General features: G+C 57.3%; 1 protein-coding gene across 5 annotated transcripts in view; it reads right to left on the bottom strand.

Moving 5' to 3' along the window:
• Positions 1 to 434: 434 nt before the first annotated feature.
• The window catches only part of GLIS1 (GLIS family zinc finger 1), a 214,280-nt gene continuing 192,411 nt past the window's right edge, over positions 435 to 22,303 (bottom strand). For 3 of the 5 annotated variants that reach the window (XM_082688507.1, XM_082688508.1, XM_082688505.1), the window contains exons 5-11: positions 21,223 to 21,384; positions 16,529 to 16,639; positions 13,697 to 13,829; positions 9,088 to 9,244; positions 4,143 to 4,321; positions 3,373 to 3,540; positions 435 to 936 (exon numbers count right to left, since the gene is read on the bottom strand). In XM_082688507.1, the coding sequence (XP_082544633.1) occupies positions 806 to 936; positions 3,373 to 3,540; positions 4,143 to 4,321; positions 9,088 to 9,244; positions 13,697 to 13,829; positions 16,529 to 16,639; positions 21,223 to 21,384 (1,041 nt within the window). In that variant the 3' untranslated portion in view covers positions 435 to 805. The remainder of the gene's footprint in view (positions 937 to 3,372; positions 3,541 to 4,142; positions 4,322 to 9,087; positions 9,245 to 13,696; positions 13,830 to 16,528; positions 16,640 to 21,222; positions 21,385 to 22,303) is intronic. The other 2 variants (XM_082688506.1, XR_014299982.1) reach the window with 2 other exon arrangements.

The following is a 22,303-nucleotide window of genomic DNA, read 5'->3' on the forward strand; positions in this document are numbered from 1 at the left end:
GTACCCTCAGAACTGGTTTCCTTCCCCCATCCCAGACAGCGTGGAGTAGGGTGGGGATCTGTGTCCGGGGGGGATGCTGTCTGTAGCCTGACCCCCATCTTCGGGAGGCTGTTTGGACTCTGTCCTGCCGCCCCAGGCCCTCCCTGCTGACCCGAAGCCAGAGCCAGCATGAAAGCACGTTCCAGTGACTGAGAAGTCAGCTCAGAGAGCAAAGGTCTAGGCCAGCTGATCTGGGTCCCAGTTTGAGCCTTAGCCTTGGTCTTCTCACCTGCCTTGCAGCATGGTCCTGGGACCAGCAGGCCGTGCGGGCTGTGTGAGGCGGCCCCCCTTCCCCGGGCCTCCGAGCCCCTCACCCTGGCTCCCTTACACACCCCTCCACCCTGCTGCCCGCCTCAGCCTCGACGCCCCCTTGCGGGCACAACAAGGCCCCCACGTCTTGTTTCCAGTTTTTAATGTTTTTCTTGTAAAAACCCAAAATATAAAACTGGAAGGGGAATGGAAAACAAGTTCTGTACATTTTATATACACGAGGTCTGTGATTTCAAAACTGTGGGGGAAAGAAAAGGAAGACACAGGCAAGGGAATGTTGCAGCTCACGGATCCTGAAGGGCACCCCCACGCCGCCAGCTTGGGCTCAGGCCGGTGCTCTTGGCCAGTGCTGGCAGCCGCTGCAGCCTGGCACCCTGAGTCTGTGGGGAGCTGCGGCCTGCTGGCTCAGGCTGGGTGCCCAGAGGGTGGGGACAGACGGCCAGTGGGCAAAGCAGTGTCTGCCATAGAGGGGGGCAAGCGCAGGCAGGGCCTTCCTTCAGGTGTCCGTGTAGATGGACGGGATGTGACTCAGGCAGTGGTCAAAGGCCCCGTTGGGGAAGAAGCTGCAGTCCTCGGGGCCGCTGGATGCCATGTCTTCGGATGGCTGTGGTGGCAGGGCCTCGTAGCCTGTGGGTACAATGGGGAACAGGGTCCGGGCTGGAGAATGCAGGGGCTCTGCCTCATCGTCTTTTCCCAGCCCCCCTCACCCCATCTTATTGCCCAGGGTCCCTCTCATAGTGTCTTCCGCAGGGCCTGCTCTGAGGCTTTACTATTCCAGAAAAGGGAGCTGGTGGGTGGGAGGAGACGCTCTAGGCCTAGCACTCCCCCGAGGGGCTGGGGCAGCTGGACAGACAGAAGGCTGACTCGGGGGCAGTCTGTCACCCAGTGCTGGACTATAGGACAGGACTATAGGCAGGGAAGAGAGGGAGGGCTATCACAGTTCTTGCCCTTGGGGGCTTGTACCCTCCTGGCAGAGGGAACCCAGCCCAGGCCATCCCCACTCTTTCAGGTTCCTTCACCTAGCCAGACACGAGAAACCCAAAGAAGGAGATGAGCACTTACTGGGTTCTTACTGAGGGCTCTTGAAATCTTAACTCAAGTCTCTCAACAATCCTGTGAGGTAAGGAGTCACTATCCCATTTTACAGCTGAGAAGACAGGCTCAGAGAGGCCAAGACACTTGCCTAAGGCCAACTGCTGGTCAGTCGGGGAACTGGGATTTGAACCCAGAGCCATCTGGCCCCAAGACACCTGGTTCTTCCATTGGATGTGCTGTCTGAGTGGGGTCACTGCTCAAAGGCCCTCAACCTGGAGGGTCTTACCCAGTCCCTGCCCAAAGAGCCAGGTCCCTGAGCTGCTGTCACAGATTTCTATAGCTTAACATAGGCAGGCCTCAGTCTTTCCATCTGTGCAGTGGGATTAATCTGAGCTACTCCTGGGGCCCCACAGTGCCACCCTGTGAGTCTGGATCAATCCATGTCTATTCTCAGCTTGGTGGGAGGTGTAGGCAGCTTTGTGGGCCCTGGGATGGGCCCCAAATGCTGGGCTGCCACCCAGATAGCAGAGGAGAAAGGAGGCCAGAAGAATCTACTACATTGGTGTGGGGCATGGAAGCTGCCTCTTGCCTGTGCTCATTCTTTGTTCCTGTTGCTAAGCCCAGAAACCCCACCGCGGGCTGCATGGAGCAGGGGAAGGATGAAGGGTGAGAGCCGGCAGTGCTGGGATTGGGGCCAGTGCCTTATCACACCAACCCACGCGTGTGCAAAGAAGAGACATACATCCCCCACGCCCTGTGCACACCCTCGGAGAGGGTACACATCTGCCTATGAGGGATGAGGTAACATGCCCCCATCCCCAGACACACTTACAGCATGCTTGAACGCAGTCTGTGTGCACAGATTGGAGTCCTGGGATGGGAACCGGGCAACGCAGTGTGTGTACAGATGGGAATAAAGGGTAGGGAGAGCACGTGTACACAGTGCGTGAACATCAGCATGAGTGTGACATCTGCACATGCATGTAGACCTGAGCACCTGTGCCCTGTGAGCTCCTTAAACATGCAGGGGGGCTTGTAATGCTTGGAACCTGCTTGTATGGGCCCTATGATATCCACAGGCACCACGGATACTCACCACAAATGTGTGAAGAAAGAAGACACACACAGACGGGAGAGCATGTGTGTGAATGGGAACATAGGGCCCCACGTGCAGATGGACCCACAGGCTTCTGGGCGCTTGTTTACGGCCTTCTTGTCCCTCTGTCCTTAATCCTCTACCCCCAGCTGCACACACCCAGAGCTGTCCAAGGGGTCTCTGGCATGGGGCCTCAGGCTGAGACCCCCATCTGTCTGAGACCCCCATCCTGCCCACACCTTGTAGCTTCCAGCTGGCTGCGGGCCTGGAGGCTGACTTGGGGAGGCTGACTTGAGGAACTCCGGGAGGGTCGGCCCCAGCCCTCAGATGCCCCTGCTCTGATCGGCTCGGCCTTGCTGGTCTGAGCCCATCCACCCTGGCCCGTCACTGGCTTTCTCCACTGCAGTGGGACCCTTCCTTGCAGAAGGCCCAGGGCTCCATAGCGGGGGACATAGATGCCACACAAGGTACAAGCACAACCTCTAGGCTCTGTCCTTTCCTAGTAGTGTGGCCACTCCAGTCTCGTTTCATCTGTTCGACAGAGATCCGTCTTTGTCTCTTTCCCTGTTGTACCCCCAGGGTCTACAACCGTGCCTGGCATGCAGTAGGTGCTCAGTAAATAGTTAAAGGGCAACATCAGCTGGACTGTAAGCTCCCTGATTCTTCTCTGTCTTCAGAAACCTGCCAGTGCGCAGACACGTAGCAGCTGTGACAACGTGGGAGGGACACTGATCTGGAGACAGGCAGGATGCCAATCCCAATTCTGTGGGGTTCTGGGACCTCTGGGAGCCTCGATGTCTCCTTCCACCAAGTGGGGATGACTCTGCCTCTTCAGGCCGTCCCAGGGCTTCAGGACAATGTACATAAGCACCCAGCCCAGGGTTGGGCCATGGTAGGCAGTCAGGGAAGGGAGGCAGGCAGCTGGGGCTTACCGGTGGCAGATAAAGGTGCGTTGAGGCCGTGGTAGCTATTGGGCCGCAGGGGGTTGAAACCGTGGGCTTCCCCGGCCAGACCGTCCCCGCTGGCTGCTGCCTCAGCTGTCCGGTAGCAGTCGCCGTAGGGGAAGCAATTCTGGATGGAGTGGAAGGTGCCCTGGTACCCTGCAAAGAGAGGCAGCAGGGGCTGCGTCAGCGAAGGAGGAGTGCCCGGGGGCGAGAGGGGCCGTCCCTGCTGCACTGTGCCATCTCCCATATAGTCCTGTCCCTCCACATTGGGTGTGAAGGAGAGAACAGAGCTCCAGCGGAAGAAGGTGCCAGTGGTCCTGGGCCCCTTTCCCAGCTCTGCAGGCCGCTGGAAGGGGAGGGTAAGGTGGCCTCATGTAGTGGCCCCTGACTGGAGTCATTTGTAGGCTGACGCAGCGCTCTGAGGGAAGGGACTGTCGGCCCCCCACCCCCACCTCCTGAAATGCCTGCTCCCTGCCCTTCCTCCAAGCAGCAGGCTGTTCCCACCTGGTCAATGCTGTTCCCTTCAATGCCTTGTCAATGGAATAACTCTTCCCCACCCCTCCAATGGAATTTCCTCAAGAAGTGCCCCTGACTAGGTGTATTGGGTCACTTGACTCTTGGCTTCTCCCACAGTGACCCTCAGCGCCCTCCCTCATTCTGATGCCCACTGTCTCCCCCATCAGTGCCCCATTCCCCTCAGGCACCCTGAGCAGAAGTCAGTGGGTATCTATGGAGAGGGGCCCCCAGCCAGAGCTTACCTTGTGGACTGGGCAGAGGTGGGGGTGGAGGGCTCTGGAAAGGTGGGTAGGATGGCTTGCTGGAGAGTGTGGGGAAGGGCTGGACTCCTGGAGAATGGCTCTGAGAGGATGGTGGCAGCGGTGGTGGCCCGAGTCCCTTCAGTGGGCTGACCATAGGGGAGAGGAGGCCGGGTCCCAACCTGGAGAGAACAGAAGCAGTCATCAGTAGGACAGGCTCTGGGGGCCAGGGGGCCAAAGGCATGGCTGCTGCTGCTTGCTTCCCTCCAGCCATGAGGAGCTCACTACCTGATCTGCTCTTACTTAAGACACCACAGTTAGAAGAGGAAGCTTTTACTCTAGATTATGTTCAAACTGGAATTAAATTTGAAAGTCATCTAAGCTTGAAAGTCCAAAGGGATCAGTAAAGAAGAACTTCTATCTGGTATTTAAGACTGGCAACCAGCAAGGAACACTGGTTATCAGAACGACCTTTGAAGTTGACAGAACTGTTTTAAAACCCCATCTGCTCTCACTGGCTGTGACTTCAGCAAGATGCTTAATGTCTCTGAGCCACTCCCAGGGTTGCTGTGTGTCCAGCTGGGACACTGGGATTCTCATGAGCTGCGGGAAGTACCAGCCACCCCCGCGGGACCACGCTGCTCTCACTCTGCACTTGCGCTCTGGCCACCAGGAGGACAAGCCCCAGAAGAGGTGCCCTGACAGCCCCATGGCACTAAGAGTCACCACCCACTGAGTCCCCGCTTCACCTCAGCCCCTGGAAGAGAAGTTCTTGTGTCTGCCTCACACATCAAAACAGCAAGGTTCAGAGACGTGGCTCACCAGGTTAGTCCTGGCCACACTGACCTCACGGGTTAGGATGAGGGTAAAATTAAGTAAGTTAAAGTGGACATAGCACCCAATATGATGTTACATGTATTCTGAGCCACTCCATGAACCAGCATCATTATTATAAAGACACAGGGAAAGAAAACAAGCAGATAGTTCTGATGTCTAAGTTGGGCTTTCTTCCCCCACACAGTGAGCTTTCAGGGACCTTCTGTCTCCATCCTTGCACTCACATACCTCCTGTGATGGGGGGCTCACCACCTCTATTCATACAGAGCCTGAGGTAAGGCAGGCCTGAGCCTGTGCTCTCTGGAAGTTCACGCTCTGGAATAAGGTCATGGTAGCTGAGAGCTGTTTTGTCACCCTGACCGCAGCAGAGCCCAGGCAGGTTATCTAACTGGATGGCATGTCCATACAGCGTGGGGTCTTTCCTCATGCTGCTCCCGCTGCCTCTGCTCACAGGAACCGACCTGGCCCTGGGGCCAGATGGACTTGGGGGCTCTGGGGACCAGCCTGTAAAGCCCTTACGTGCATTGCGGAAGAGGCAAGGGGAGCTCAGAGTGTCCACTCTCTGATTTGCCTTGTGGATCTGTTGGACCATCCACCTTAAAATATACTACAAATCCAATGTCTCAGCTAAGGTGACCGTTATAGGCCAGAAACACTACCTCTGCTTACCCTCTAAACATGACGTGTTAGGGGGACAGATCAGCACCTTTCTCTGAGGGAAGCAAGGCTATCCTGAAATGGAGAAAGATTTAAGGAGAGGCCAGTGGGCCCCAGGTCTGTAGCCCTGCTGGGTCCCCCCCACCTGCTCCCTTCAGCCTGGGCACCCTCTGCTCACTGCTGTCATTCGATGTCTGGAACCCCACCACTGTGAGTGTGCTGAAGGTGACACGGGGAGCCTCTGTGGGGGCTCCTGGTTCCCGGTCCCCCATCTCACACACTGCAGGTACCTCCTCAGCATCAAGCTGACAAACTAAATCCTCATCAAGGCCCCATGACCTTCTTATCATCCTCATGACTGTTTTTAGGCTCTTCTCACAGAGCCGTCAAGTGGGAGAGAGTCTACCCTGCGGTCTATATGCCGTGGCGGGCTGTGCATAAGCCATGTGTCCTCACAGCTGAGACTGGGCTGAGGTGTGGCCCGCAGGGAGGCTGCGGGGTGGCTTGTAGGGGACCTACCCCCCTTCAGGCCCGCTGCGTGGTGACCACCTGCCTCACGCCCGGCCCAAGCTTACACCTACGGCAGCCCTTCCCTGACTTCCCGACGGTCCCCTGCCCTGGGAGCTCCTGTGGGAAGGCTGGGCTTTGCCTCTCAGGGGCACTGTGCTCAGCCCTGGGCCGGGAACACCACAAACAGCTGATAAACACTAACCAACGGGTTTTTTAACCGCTCAGCTACAAAACCCAGAGATTAACAGCGCTGCAGGATTAAGGAGAACCAGATCTGAAGGAGGAAAAAAAAAATGCATTCTCAAAGTTTGTTTTCCCTGTCTCAAACCTGCCATAAATTCACATTTGCCACCTTCACAGCCAGTGAAATTAAACAGAACACGACTCTCTCTGCAGCCGACATGAAGGCTGAGGTTACGCTGCTCTACCTGAACTCTTTAAAAGGAAAAAAGATCATCTGGAGCTCCTCTTCTGAGTCATGCAAATGATTCCTAAATCAAATATTTTTGCTTCAATTGGAACCTATAAAAATTAATATAAAACCTCACTGGCTTGGCAGACTGAGGGCTTCATACCTCGTATGGGGCTGAGGGGGAAAAACCGCCCTTTCGGCGTCTTCCCTGAGCCAGGGTAAATAAATTTGGTCATGAAGTCAGGCCCTCTTAGCATATTTTTGAGTGAATCAGATAATTCTGTCAAACTCTTTAAACGTCCCAGCAAACCACCAGGGAGCCGCGAGTGGCCTTCCCTGTTGACTTTGGCAGGAAGGGGAGGCTGAAGGCCTTTTCCCTCTGCCTTGCCGCTCTTCTCAGGGGCTGAAAAAAGAAACCCATTCAAGCTGGGCCTGGGCCTGCTGTCAGGCTCGAGGGCCCTCCTCTCCCACAGCCCAGCGAGGGAGCCTGGGTGCCTGGCCCATTGGGATGACTCGAGCAGGAACCGGCACTTGGATGGTGGGCTGGGCTGTCCTGGTCTTGTCATCACTCTGCCACTCGCTGCAGGAATCCCTGACGGGCACTTACACGCAGGTGGCAGGCAGGTGATGAATGAGGCAGAGCAGAGGGCCTGAGCAGGGAGAGGCCTGTGTGGTTTATTTTAGTTTGGTTGGAGACATTTTTGGGGCTGGCGTGTGGGTGAGCAGGTGGCCTGAGCTAGTGGGTGGGTGGGTGGGGGGGGTAAAGGTGTCCGTGTCCGTGATGCCACGTACAAAACCAGCAGGTGTTGTGTCTGCTGTGGCTGCTCCTCACCATCTTCCTAAAGGAGATTTTAATACCCATTTTATAGAGGAGGAAACTGAGGCTCAGGGAGGCCTGGTTCTCTGGGTCCCCTTTGGCTCCCCCTCAGGCTGCCTCTTTGTGGCTCTCCACGCATGCACCCCCCCCTCCCCCAAGTCTTCCCTGGTCCATGAATGGCACTTCTGCCTCCCCAAGGGCACATCCCGGGTGCCTCCTCCTCTCCCCACCCAGCTGCATTTCCTCGAGGCCCGCTGATTCTCTGATGCCTCCTGGTGTTCCTCCTCTCCACCCAGCAGCCCTGGCTCAGGCCTCCACCCTCCCACATTCAGTGCTGCCTCTGGAAACCAGTCCTATACTGCGGGTCACGCTGTCCTCCCCAAACTGACCACATCCCTGCCCAGCTCCCTTTGGATATAGCCCCACCACAGGCCGTGTGATCTGGCCCTGGCGACCTCCCTCCTGAGCTTGTCACCCTACACAAAGGTGCATGTTTTCCAGAACACAGCAAGGCTTCAAGGCTTCACCGTGTCTGTACTCCCACTGCCCCTTCCTCCCAATCTCTCCTCTCGGTCAACTGCTACTTAACTGTGGAGGCCTGGTCTAGCACCACCTCCAGGAAGCCTTCCCTGCATTGTCCTCCACCGCACTGGGCTCTCCTCCAGGCTTCCACAGCCCCTTCTGCTTCTTCCCTCAGAGCCCTTGTCTTACGTGGTCAATCCCTGCGGGTCTATGTCCCTTCCTGATGGTGAGCTTCTCCAGGGCTGGGGTCATCAGTCGCTCGAACATGGGGTCCAGGGCCGGCCCCCCTCAGGGGCTCAGTAACTGGACGCTGACTGACTGGATAAGTGAGTGGCGAGGAGCCTAGTTCAGAGCTCTGGACAGCAAATTTGGTGATGAAGCCAGGCTGGCCCCAGGCACAGGCCGGCCAATGCCAAGGCCAAGGCTGTGGCCTTGGGGAGCAAGGGCAGAGAAGGAAGGTACCGAGGCCAGGCCTTGGGGGTCAAGTTTGATCAAGTCCTGCTAGTGATAAGTGAAAGTGGCAGGGAGGGCAGGCTGTAGGGCTGTGTGAACTCCCTCCGCACATTTGCAAGGAAAACAGATTTGGCAGCACCAGGGGCCAGCAATTAGCACATTTACCATTTCCAGCCAATTAAGTGGCCACAATGGGAACCACATTGAATACAGAAAGAGACCGCTCGCTCTTCCTTGCAGTGATCCTGCATGACGGGCCCCTGGACAAACCCTGCGGGCGGGGCAGGGCAGTGACCACAGCTGCTGTGGCCAGAATGGTGGTGAGAGCCAGACAGCCCCTCTGGAGTGGGCAGCAGGCAGCCTGCTCGCCAAACGTGGCATGAGCCAAAGAGAAGCCGGAGTCAGGCTCCCGAGGCGGCCCAGTCAGGCAGTCCAGGGTGCAGGGCAGGGCACGGTGTCTTCAGCAGTCGCCCTTACGGGGGTGGGGGGAGAGGAGGAGCACACGCGGTGAGGTGTCAGGAAGTTCATGTGCCAACACCCTCTGCCTGGTGTGTGGCCTCGAGGCGCCAATGAGACTGTGCACAGGTGTCCGTCCAGGATATGGTACACAGTAAGCGCCGCATAAATGCTGACAGTTTGCATTATCAGTGATAACCACAGAGTGCGCAGGACGCCTCCCCTCACCTGCCCCTGTGCAGGTGTCTGCTTGTGGTCCCGGAGGACCGGCTTGCTGTACGTACCCGTCCCTGGTGCTCTCAGCCGTGGGGAGAGGGGACAGATGCTGGTGGGAACTGGTGCTGGCATCCAGTGGGTGGTGCCTGGAAGGGACCTCGTGCATGGGGGGCAGGATGCCCGATGAGAGCCCATTATGAGGGGTGACAGAGCCAGGATACATGCCTGCAGGGAAGCAAACAATTACCACTGGGCTTCGGCCGCTCCCTAGAGATGGCTGTGAACCACCCAGGAGCTGTGTGTCTGCTGTCAGAAAGAGACAGACACGAAGCGAAACCAGCACGGTCGTATTACCAGGAGGTCGGGGGCCCAAACAAGGAGGGGATGGCCCTGCTCCACTGTTCGTGCCCCGGCTACAGGGCTGTCTATGGGGCTGAGGCTGTCCTGAAAGCAGCGGAGGACTGAGAAGGGGCTGTCAGAGGCATCAGCAGGCCAGGCTGTGTGTGTGTGTGTGTGTGTGTGTCACACACATGCTTGCATTTTTTTAGGGTGGTGGGTTGTATGGAATGTGCTGCCTCAAGTCTCCGGAGCTGTTCTGTGTAGCCCTGGAAGCAGACAGGGATCCTGGAATGGAGAGAAGCCTGAGAGAGACTCAGGGCTTGGCCATACTTCTCATAGGCAGACCTGATGTAGAGTAAGGGGCTGCCTTTGGAGGAAATGAATTCCCTGTCTCCAGAGACATGCAAGCACAGACTGGATGTCCACCATGAGGGGTCCTAAAGACAGGGTAAGATTGTGCTCGCTGGATGTCAGGCTGACCTAGGAGACCTATGAGAAGGGACGCCACAGACGGTTGTACAGGCTGTACACAACACAAGGGTTCTGACAGAGGAGAGGTGGCAGCCATGCTCTCATCTACGATTCTAAACCTCTAAAAGATGCCTGCAAGGTGGTACCACCTTCTATCACCTGTTACTCCCAAGGGTCTTACTCTTGTTAAGACAGGTAGGGAATGAATCAATGGAGGACATTAGGTCATAGTTGTTGCTACAGGGGTCTAATGGAGGGTCTGGGAGTAGTTACTGAGGCTAGTGCTTCCCAAATGCCTTCACCAAGGAACCCCAATTAGAAGGGAGAAGGACCCCAACTGTGGGACTTGAGCCTGAGAGGGACCCAGCAGAGGTGGCAAATTTTCCCTCTATTTTATCTGAAGAAAATAGGACCAATTTTGTTCCCCTTTTAAAATCTGGCCACATTTATTTGACTTTTATGACACTGACATCATTTTCCTAGAAATTAAGTCATTATATTGATGGCCCGGGATAACTCCACAGGCTCGCGGCCACACCCAGAGCTCTGATGCAGGGTTCACACTGATTAGTCCGAGCTCGCCTGGGTCAGCTGCTGCAGTTTGAACAGCACCCCCGTCATTGTGGGTCCAGACCCAATGCTCTTTACCATGAAGACCATCCGAGCACACAGCACACTCTTTTCGTGGATGGAGTCAAGAAGGAACTTTTACATTCTCCAGTGGCTGGGGGGTTCCAAGGCTAGCCCATCCCAGGTTGGCCCCTTACTCCCAGACCTGCAGCTCAGGAAGCTACCACCAGGAACTGAACAGACCAGGGGAGGCTCCCTCCCTGAACTGCAGCCAATCAGGCCTCCAACTGATACCAAAGAAAGCCTGCTTAAAGCCAGGCCAAAGAACTGGCCTGGGGTTCTAGCTCAGGCTATGTCCAAGATGTCCACGTAAGGGCCTGTGGGCCAGGCTTCACTGTGGGCTGGCTGTGAGACCCCAGGGCTCTGAATGGGCTCTTGGGGGGCCCTCTGCCTCTCAGCTCCAGGCCTTATCCCTTCCCATCGTGGGGACCTCTGGTCCCAAGGGCAGCCCCACCATCCATCTACCACACGTCCCTCCCCAGCTGTCAGGAAGGCACCGGAGGGGATTTCTGGGGATAGAGCCTGGCTCGGCACTGCTCCTGGCTTGCTCCGCTCACCACTCCCCTGAGCATCTCACCTGCCATCTTGAACCAATTTGGAAGCCTGACAGCTAGGAAGGTCTAGAATCCCGATAAATCCTGCTCTCTCTCCCTCAGCCGTGCTGAACTCGTGCTTTTCATATCCTCGCTGCCCATCACATTATGCTGGGTCTGCTAAAGGAGCCTGCCAGATAAGCTCCGGAGGGTTTTCTCTGAAGAGAGCTGGGCCTTCCAGATGAGAGACAAGCTCTTGGGAGTTTACTATCATCAGACAACGAACATTTAATGTCCCCCTTGCAAGCTCCTCCCCTTCTCTCCCCACTCTGTTCTGGACTCCTCTCTGTCCTAACACTCCTTGAATCTGCCCCGTTTCCCCTTGCCTTTGCCCACCTTCCCCGGTCCAGCCATGTGCAGAGAGTGGGGTAGGCATGCTGAGCATGTAGGCAGACAGCAATGGCAATGATGGTGGCACAGCATCACAAGGGCTGGCAGAAAGGGGATGCCATGGAGCCTGCTGGCCTCTCCCCAAAATGCACCATTTGAGCCTATAAATCACCATCCTCCATCATCAGCTTTGAGTGCTTGACCTCTGGCCCTACCATCTTCCCAACTGCACCCCAAGCCTTTGCTGTGTGGCCTGCAGAAGCTAGTGGCTGATGTGCAGAGAGATCCAGAAGTTCTGCGCCTGCCTGGCTGGTCCTTGTCTCCCCACGGGGCTGGAAGCAGCCTGCAGACAGGGACCAGCTCAGGGCCTGGTACCCAGCAGGTGCCAGTATGGTGAGGAGAGCATCGGGGGCCGGGAGGCCTCAGACTATCTGATAATGGACAAGGCCTGTGGCTGGACAGACAGCCCAGGTTCAAGTCTGATCTCTGCCATTAACTGGCTAAGGATCCTCAGCATAACCTCTGGAGGACTTAACCTTAACTTCTGGAGGACTAAACCCTAACCTCTGCAGGACCCTGTTCCCTCATCTGGAAAAAAAAGAGCAGAGTAGCATGCACTTTTTGAGGCGCACATGAGGGTTTTGCTAGTATGGGCATGTACAGCCCCCAGAGTGGCTCCTGGCATGGATTCGGTAAACGGTGGGGCCATGCGTTATCATGAGATGGGGGAGAACACAGTTCCTCTTCTCACTCACCATGGGCGACAACAGCAATACTTGTGATAAAATTATCTGCCACTCTGCGTTTATAGACGTGATCATGTTGCAATCACATTTGTTGTCACAGCAGGTCTGGGGGAGAAAGTGAGGCTCGAGGCAGGGAAGATGCCACTTGCTCGCTGTCAGAGCAGGCGTGGGGTTACCCGGACGGTCCTCCCATGCTGCTGCCTCAGTGACTCTGCTTCTCTGCAGCATGGGCTCATGGGGACCGAAGGAGAGGGTGTCCGTTTAGTGACCAGCCCGAGCAGGTCCTCAAGACATGGCTATTCCAAGTCTGGCCCTTTTCCCTGGGAGAGGCCCTGGCCCGGTATCCTTGAGAAAAGACGTCCAGCCTGGACCAGCTGCTGACTTTTCCATGTGACCTTGGGTCAGTCCCCCTCCTGCCCAATCCTGAGTCTCCCCAGAGTAAAAATGAAGGGGCTGAAGGGACCTCTGCCCCAGGCCAGCCACTGCTGATCAGTCACGGCCCTCCTTCCTGCTGGGGCCTCAGAATCCTTAACACATCCCTTATCCCTGTGTCTCTTCTCGTCTGCTATTTTACCAATTCTGACCTTGTGAGAAGAAGCCCGTGGAAGAGGGTACGATCCCTGCTCCATTCTCCTGGGGTGTCTTTAGAGACCTTTGTGAGCACAGATCCCTGTGAAGGGCAGCCCAGAGGAAGCGTAAAGACCTTCTCTTCCTGAGGCTGTCTGGTAAGGGCTCTGACAGAGTTTTAAATCTGCTGCTACTTCCACACTGAGGGGAAAGCATTAAAAATGAGAAAATAAAGAATGTTTAAGATGGTTAGAGTAATTCAAGAAATCCCAGAGGGTGGGAAGAGCTTTCCTCTCTGATCCTGCAGTTTCTGTGGGGGGCGCGGGGGGCACAGCACCAATCCTGTCAGTGGGAATCTCCCATCAGGCCATGCCGCCAGCCATGCCACCAGCCACGCAGCAGGGATTTCCTGCTGGGGCCTAGGGAGGACAGGCAGGCCACCTCAGCTGGACCAGAGGCTCTGAGTGTCCGGCTGGATGGACCTGCAGGGTCCCAGGGGTCGAGGGGCTCCATGTCTGGGCTGCAGCGTTTAAGAAGCTGGAAGGGATGATGGCCACGTGGTCCATCTTCTCTGAGGCTCAGTTTTCTCTTCCGAAGCCTGCTGTGGTGATGTGGAGCCCTGGTGGGACACATGGGACTTTGGCTTGAGGCCTGGGCCTGAACCCTGATGTGGGGCCTGAAGGAAGTGCAGGAGCGGCCTCAGTGAAGGGCTGGGGGAGGAGGCCGGCCGCGTGAACACAGCGGCTTGGAGACAAGAGGGAGCATGAGGTGCTCAGGAACCGTGTTTGACATGCCAAGGTTGGGGTGGGCCTGGCCTTGTGAGGTCTCGAAGGCCAGGCTGAAAGGAGCCTGGACTTCCTCCTGTGGGCAAGAGAGCCACAGGAGAGGGTGAAGGAACGTATGTCAGGGGAGTGGGTGCCTGCGTGGCCCCTGGGAGCCCACAGAGCCTCACCATCTTCCTGCAGGGCTGTGCTGCCGGCTCTGTCTCCCTGCACACCTACCTGGGAGCAGCTCCTGGCCCAGGGGGCGGCCCCCCTTCCTGTCGTTGGCAGCCAGCTGTGTGGACCCATGGAGCTGCTGCAGGGCCAAACACTCAGTCAGGACGTCGGCCTCGATGTCAGGGCCCGTGTGTAGCTGAGGAGCAAGCAAAGGGAGAGAGGGTGTCAGTGTGAGACCACCCACCACCAGCAACACTGGGCTTAGGGGACCGGACAGGAAGGGCTCCAGAGGAAGACCCTTCACCTCACTGCTCCTCGGCTTCCCCGTCTGTGAAATGGAGCTAATTATACATGTTGGGTTAGTTCAGGGCTGAGAAGCAGATGCTAAGACAAGAGTGAACAGGCCAAGATTTTTGCCTGAGAGAAAACCAGAGAGCTGGGCAGGCTGGGAGAGCTGTGGGCTGAGCTACAAGTCTGACCCAGAGTAAAGGAGGGAGGGAAGGAGGTTGGTGGAAGCATCCTAGACTGAGTCCTCAGGGAGCAGCCGTGTGTTGGAAGTCAGGGGTCCTGTGTCTCCCAGGCAGAGGTTTTGCCTCAGTATCCCTGCAGGGCCTGCCACACTCAGTTCCTAGCTGGGAGCAGCCTGCCAGAGGCACAGCCTCACTTATAGGCCCAGACGGGTGTCCAAGGATGCAACTGGGCCCTCCCCCAAGCAGCCACTGTGTGGCCCATTCTCGTGGCTGCCACAGTGAACTCGTGTGTGGCATACAGCGGGCACAGCGGAAGTGCCTTTCCTTCCTTCCCCCCGTCCCCGCATCTTTCTTTCTTCCTAACACGAGGCACAGTGGAAACAGTCTAGGGCTAGAGACAGAAGACCCGGGTTCAAATCCTAACCCATCTCTTCTGACTCCCTGTGTGACACTGGACAAGTAACTTAACCTCTTTGGCTGTCCCCTGCCTGTAACAAGCAATGACAACTGCCTCCCACCCCCACCTGCCCCCTGCTGCTGTGTGGAGTAAGGAGATGACATCTATGAACGAGCTTGTTGAAGGTACTGTTGTGAAGGGCTGGCTGAGCCCCACATGGTCACATGACAGTCGGCACACTGGATCCACATACGGACTGAAGTCGCTGGCTGAGAGCAGCCTGGGCCGGTAAATATTTTGGCCAGCTCTCAACTGTCCTAAAGGCAGGCTTGAGCTCTGTACCCCAAAATTCTTCACCTCCCCAGAGAGGCCAGATGGGGACAGGGTGTGGCTGGTTGAGGCCCTTGGGACCTGGGGCAGTGAGGCAGGTCTGCACCCTCCCAGGGAAATCCCAAAGCCTGACTATCAGAGCCCTGAAAATTAACTTGTCCAGACTCTTCATTTCACCTGGGACAAAACTGGCCCAGAGAGGGCAAGAGCCTGGTCCCACTTTGCACAGCAGCTGAGAGTCAGCCCGCAGGCTTTTCCCACCCTCCCAGGCCAGAGAGCTGGCACCCAGGCTGGGGGATGGCACGCCCAGCCTCCCGACAGGCTCTCAGCTCCTTGCCCCAGCAGCTGCTTTCCATGTAAATTCAGTTTCTGGCAAAAGGGGGCCAAGGCGTGTTCCTGCAGACCGCAATGTCGATTGGATTAGGAGCAGCAGGAGAGGAGCATTAAGGAAGAAAAGCATTTCTAATTCTCCCTGAAACGCAGCAGGGCTGCCAAGGAGCTGTCATAATACAAGGGTCGCTTTACCCAATAAGATACATCATCCCTGATGGCTCCTAATGGATGCCTATGGTTGGGAAGCTTGCAGATCTGCGGCCTCAGGTCCCTGGGGCTCAGTGCGAGCCAAGCACAGGGCCTGGGAAAACCGGGGCAGGATTCTGGTCCTCGGGCACCAGTGGGCTCAGGCTAGAAGCCTCCTTGGCATAGAGCCCAGGCCATTCCGCATCCCCGCTCGGGCCCTTCAGCCTGAGAGCAGTGGACAGAGCTCAGGCCCTGGAGACGGGCATGTCTGGGGTGAGACCCTGGTGGTCTCTCCTGCGGTTCACGACTCCATGCTGGGTTCAGTTTGGCCCTGCCTCGTCACAGTGAGGACAGATGGGGTGTTCTCACCAGACGGCTCAGGTGTAGGATAAAGACTGAAGCCTCAAGCTTGGCTGTTGCCTCCACCCTGCCATGTCTTTCCAGCAGAGCAGCCCTGTGTGTCCCAGACCCATCTCTGTACACCCCCACCCCACAGGACTGAAGCAGGCCTCTTTCTCCAGCCTCTCTATGCTGGACTCACAGCCCTGTCCACAGTTCTTAAAACAGTGCTTGGAAAACGGTAGGTACTGCATAAATTTTGCAGGGTGAATTAACAGGCTCTCCCTGCTCTGTCCTCCGCTGTCACGTGGATACCCCTGGACTGGCCCTGGTGTTTCTCTTCACCACCCCCTTCCCTTGCACTCAAGTACCTGCCTCCCACGGCCCTGGTGCTCTTCTGGAGACGTGGGTTGAGCCCAGAGGTGGGCTGAGCCCCAAGTGGCAGCTCCATCCCCTCACTGCCCTGGGTCCCTCCTGCTCCCACCCCAACAGGCTAAGGCCCCCTCTTATGCACACCTGACTATTCTCTGTGGACTTCTACTGTCGTCTTTATTATATTCTACCAAATGAGCTCTTTATGTCTCCCTGCCAGGTCCCCATCAGAGGAGGGCACCATGGTTTCCCATTTTTATATCTTCGATGCCTATACAGAAGGTGAGCAAGTGAACTCAGGGGCCGGGAGGCCGGTCTCGGACGATGGAGAGCAGCATCCCCAGGCGTGTGGAAGGGTGAATGCAGGCAAGGAGTGCGGGTACCTGGCTTGTTGCCCGATAGGTGTCTGCGAGGCTGGGAGTCGGGGGCAGACACTGGCAGAGGTGGGCCTGGAATGGAGACTCTTACCTTCTTACGCACCTGCTGCTCTTTGGCCGAATGGGCCTTCACGTGCTTGCGGAGGGAGCTGGGGTCCGTGTAGCGCTTGGAGCAGCCGGGGATCTGGCAGGCATAGGGCTTCTGTAACATCAGAGGGGCAGAGGTGGGGTGAGGGAGCAGCTGTCTGGCAGCCCAGCGTTGCACTCTGTGACCCGCAGCAGGAGGGGGGCCAGCTGCAGGCTCACACCCAGTCCCTCCCCGTGTCCCCAGCCAGGAGGGGTCTCACTCAGCCAGCCCCGCCCACACGCCTCAGAGTGCAGGAGGGGTTGGATCTCCCTGCTACCCTCATGCTGGGACCTCAGAGAAGTCAACTCCCATCGCTGAGTCTCTCTGGCAAAATGGAGCCACCTGAATTCTAAGCATTCTCCCAGCTCGGACACTGGCTCTGAGGAAAGGGCACCCTGTGAGCCCACGGCTGCAGAGAACGCACAGGTGGGCAAGGAGTACAGTGAGGTGACTGTCTTAGAGGAGGAGGAGGGGGAAGAAAAGGGACAGCACAGGGCCAAGCTGGAGTACGGCAGGGCCTCAGGGCTGGGAGTGACTAACCACACCTTGCAGTGGCTCCAGACACCCCAGATGGCTCTGGTCGGTGAGAAACCCAAATCCTCAGTCCAGGGATCATGGGAGCCGGGGAGGGAGCTGGATCTCAGACGAAGGCCTGGGGAAGCTGGGGGTCTGGGCCCTTTGTGCACTTTCCCCTGAGCCCCTATCTCATTGCTCATCTAGAGCCAATCCATACTTTTTTACTGCCTCCCCTGTTCCTGCCTCCCCTGTTCCTGCCTGGGGCTCATACTGTTCTCTGTGCCCCAGTCTCACCTCCCACCACTGCCAGAGGACCCTTGGCCATGCTCTCACCTTTGAAAACCCCTCCATGGCGCCCTTGTGTGCTCTGACACAGCCCATCTCTCAGCACTGAAGGCCCTTTGGGACGTGGGCCTGCTGAAGTTCTCACCCCTCCTCCTGCCCCCATCCTTGTACACCCATCTGCCCAGCCCTTCTGGAATCTTCTTTCCACTTCTGCTCCCTGACCCTCCCCCAGGCAGCACTGAGCACCCAGCACTGCTGGCTTCGTTCAATGTCCTTCTCCTACTAGATAGTGCATTTCCTCGGGGGATGGTCCCTTCTGATTCATCTTAGGTCCCAGGGACTGACTCAAGGAGCAGCTCTAAACTGAATTCTGAGCTTTCCCGTAGGGAGTTCCACAGGACCCTGCTTGGGGTTCCAGCTGCTACGGGGGCTTGAAATCTTCCATCCCAATATACTTCGTGGTTCTGATTTCTCCAGGCCCTCCGGCCTCCAGCAACTGCAGGGAACTGGAGGATGTGTGGAGGAGGGGGTACGTCTCAGATTAAGTACCGGGACGGCCATGTCCCTGTGAGACACACCCAGCCGAACTGCCCCCGCCCAACCCCTCCCTAACCTCCTGGCAACTCTGTTCCCACTGGTGTGAGGAGAGACCAGTACAACCACAGACCCAGGGATCTCATGGGGAGGGGGAAGCAGAAAGAGATGACCATACCTTGGTGCTGCCACGGACAGTTGCCAGGTTAAAGAAATGGAGGAGAGCAAAAAGAAAGAGACAGAGAAGTGAGAGGCTTGCCTCCCTGAAAGGAAGGTGCTGGGCAGGAGGGTGGAGGGCTCGCCTCAGACCTGCCCCTCTCTAGCTACGTGAGACACAGACGTGTACACACACACACACACACACACACACACTCTCTCTCTCTCTCTCTTAGGGCCCTGCTCCCACCCCAACACACGGACATATGTACACATACATGTTCTCCCTCGTGGGCTCCAGCTTGTCAGGCCCCCGGCCCTGCCCCTCAGGGACACTGATACAAATCCACATGCTCTTGCCAGAAAGCAAACAAACAGAGCTCCGAGGGTGCAGGCGCACTCGCCTGGAAAGGGCACAAGGCCCATCTCCGTGTTTGTTTTTCCAGGGCCTGACGTGTGCAGAACATTCCTCCGGTTCTGCTCCCCCGTGAGCCCTCAGGAAACCCTGTGGCTATCCCAGGCGGCAGCCAAGCCCAGGACTGGGGAGTCACCATCCCGGACCCAGAGCCTCATTAGTAACAAGGACACTGGTGCTGGTGCAGGAAGGATGGAGGGCCATGGCCCATATGGCCCTCCACGTCTGTGTGCGGCTACTCTCCATTGGGCACCCGTTCAGCCTCATACCCACTGTGGGAGAAGCACAGAGGAGGAAACAGAAGCTGACGCATTGCCCAAGATCTCAAAGCAAGAGTGTGTCAGTGACATTCTGGGGTGGGGGGGGCTCTCCTTGCCTGGGTACAGGAGACCTGATCACCCCCTGCACAGTGGCAGTCAGGACTCTGAGCGTCAGGGGACATGGCCGGGTTTGGTCAGCTTCCAGTCAGCAAGTCGGAGCAGGGAAAGGAGGGACTCCTGTTTGCCGTGTGGACTGTGTGTCAGGCCTACACCTGCATTGTTGCTGTTCATTTCCCCATGTCTCCCCGGTGATGTAGGTGTTTGAGGAAAATGAGGCCCAGAGAGGCTCGGTGGCATTCCATAGAGCTCTGGGCCCAGGTGGAGGGCCAGACTTCAAACCTGGCTGGCTCTCTCTAGTCTGTTCTGCCACTTTCCTGCCTATGGCGAGAATCCCATGTTCTCTGGCGCCAGAGGGGAGCTGGGAACATGACTGGGTCTCCCTTCTGGAAAACAAGGCCCAGCCCACATGGGCTGACCCACTGGCCTCTGTGTGCTGGGAAGGCAACCTCTCTGGGCAGGATAGCCAGAGCTGTTTCTGTGGGGAAGGGCACAAGTGGGGGCTGGGCTTGGCGGCTGTACCTCTAGGGCTTCACCAGGACCTGTGGGGAGATGAAGGTCTGCCATAACCCTCTGGGCTCACTGTGGGCCTGACCTGACCTAGTCCTCACAGCTCTGTTCACATACCAAGTGGGGCCAGAGGCCTGTTGCTTTGGGGCTGGGTCCAGGAAATGCAGCAGGAAGGGAGGGAGGAAGGGGGCAAGTCAGAGTAGGTGACCCTGAGAGGCCCAGAGGGACACTGTTCAGGCTGGGGGTTGCGTGTGCAGAGGGCCTGGTGCTGTTGGTGCTGTCCTGCGGTCTCTGGGAGACATAACCAGGGGGCTTGGGCACGGGTTATACCCCTCAGGGCCTGGGTGGGGACCAAGGACCCCAAGGCTGGGCTAGTGAGAATGTAATAAAAGCAGGGGTTGGTGAGAAGGCCTCACTTCATGTCCCCAGCACAGCCTGTGACAGCAAAGCCTGAGGGGGGTGGGGTGGAGAGAAGGGTTGGGTTCAGTTGGGGACAGGGCTCCTTCTTCCTACCCTGTCCCCTGTACTCCGATCCCTACTTTCCAGGGGGACTGCTACCCTGGCTTTTCCAGCCAAGGGTCACTGGACTCTGCGATGTACCAGCTGTGTGACAGTCAGTGACTTCACCAGAGTCTCAGTTTCTTTGCAAAATGAGAATCGTGGCCTTTACCTTGTAGACTATTACCGACATTAAACTGGGAAGAGTGTATGGGACACTGGCTGTGAAGGAAACGTATAGAACATCCTGGCCAGGACCTAACCTGCACCCACCCCGTGATTTCTCTGTGTTTCTAACATTTTGGCTCTCGGCTTTCCCAGTTCACTCCCAGCTCTGACTGCTGTTGTGACTCACTCTTGTGGGACTCTGTTTCCTCATCCGTGTATCTGCCTGTTAGACAGCCTGGGCCCATTGGCCACTCGGGTCTTCCAGTCCCCCACCAGCAGACGTCCGCCACCCAACGTTTGCCCAGAGAGCAGAGAGATACAGACATACACTCTGGATGCAGACCTGTCTCCTGCTGTACTTGGGGACGGGGTCCCCCCAGGCCATATGCACCCCTGGGACACGGGTGCAAGGCCCAGCTCCGAGTCAGCTCCGCCACCTCCCAGGTGGGCAGACACTGAGCCTCCTGAAGCCCCGCTTCCCTCAGCTGTCAAAAGGGTCAGCGGCCCCCTGACAGGCAGGATCAGTATGAGATCATGGGAGACGACGTTTTTGAAAGTGTGCTGCTAACCGCTGAGGTCTGGATGACCAACAGAGGAGCTGTGACAAAGCTGAGGGTTAAGGCTGTTTGACCCAAACGAGGGAAAGGGGATGGACTTACAGGGATCTGGGGCCCAGATCTAGAGTCCGAGGCCCTGTTCATCTCAACCCCACACCCACCATGCTTAGGAGCTAATGGACAGCCCTGGAGAGGCTCTGACCTGTCTCCATGGAGGGTGTGGGATGGGAAGAGCAGGGAAGGCCTGCTCTGAGGCTGGCTGATGGTTTGGGGGAGGGGCTGCACGGTGGTGAGCCAGCTCTCTCCATGGGGCATGTCTGGACACTGGTGCCCAGGCCAGGAGCCGCAGGCTGAAGCACTGGTTCTCAACTTGGAAGACTTTACTTCCTCTTCCCCGGGCTATTTGGCAATGTTGAGAGACACTGGCCACAACCGGGAGATGGAAAATTGCCCCTACCTATCGGACAAACGTCCCATAATAACAGGCCTCCCCTCTTCTGGCATAGTTATGCTGCCCAGAATGTCCAGGACTCAGGACAAAGGCAAGTTTCCTTGCGGGCCCTGGCTGCTGGCCTGCACCGCACAAGGGAGGGAGCGTGCATTCCGCCCACCCCTTCCCCTCGGCCTCTGCCCTTGGCCTACCGTGTCCAGATGGGTGCGCTGGTGCTTGGCGCGGTCGCTAGAGTTGCTGAAGGCCTTCTGGCAGCCTGGGTGCTGGCACAGGTACGGCTTCTCACCCGTGTGGCTCCGCAGGTGGATCTTGAGGTTCTCCAGCCGCGAGAAGGCCTTGCTGCAGCCTTCAAACTGCAGGAAAGGCTGGTGAGGGGTGCTCTGCAGCACCGGTGCTCTGCAGCACCGCTCTACTCAGCCTGGGAGCGGCCCCAGCATCCCCTGTCCCCCAGTCCTGCCCAAGGCCTCCAGGTGCCCCACTTCAGCTCCCCATGTAGTGATCAGGACCCAGGCTCTATCCGGAAAACCCTGGTGGGTTCCTGTGCCTTAGAAATGGCCGTGAGGGTTAGAGAAGAAAGGGGTCTTTCGCTCTCTGGATCTGGAAGGATCCCCAGTGGCAGGTGGAAATGACATGCTGTTGTTGGCAGCGCAGCCTTGAAGGGACAGGAGAGCAGGGAAAGACGGCCCTGGATTTGGGATCTGAGGCCTGCATGTGAGCGAGACTTAGGGCAGTGCCCTTGACTGCCCTTATTTCTTTGTCTACAGACTTAAGACTATGTGACTACCACTCAGGGCTGACAGGGGGCTCCATGTGGAGGGGGACGCTGACTGTCAAAGGGCTCTGTCCATCTGGAGCGTGCATCAGTGCCGATCACTGTCAGAATAACAACCCATTTGTAAACTCAGGGTCTTCAACGTGTTGTTTGGGCATCCATCCAGTGCCCACCATGGGCCAGGTCCCATGCTGGGCAGTGGGCAAGCAGCAGGTGTGGCCCAAACACGGCGACGCCTCTGGTCGGGGTGGGTTGGACGAAGCAGAAGACGTGGGGCCTCCTCCTGCAGTCCAGGGTGCCCCATCCCCCCAGACTCTGCTGAGCTCCCCCCGCCCCAGAACCCTTGAACTTCTCACTCCTCCCATGCTCTCCCCTACACGACCCCCTGAGGAGGTCTCCACGTAAAACAGGATGCCATGACTCTGCCTGAGGCCGGACGCCCTGTATGCCTTCCTGCCCCCAACTCCTGCACGCCCCCAGCAACAGCAGGAGCCCACCAG

Source organism: Mustela nivalis (assembly GCF_964662115.1).
Source record: "Mustela nivalis genome assembly, chromosome: 10".
Taxonomy (NCBI): domain Eukaryota; kingdom Metazoa; phylum Chordata; class Mammalia; order Carnivora; family Mustelidae; genus Mustela; species Mustela nivalis.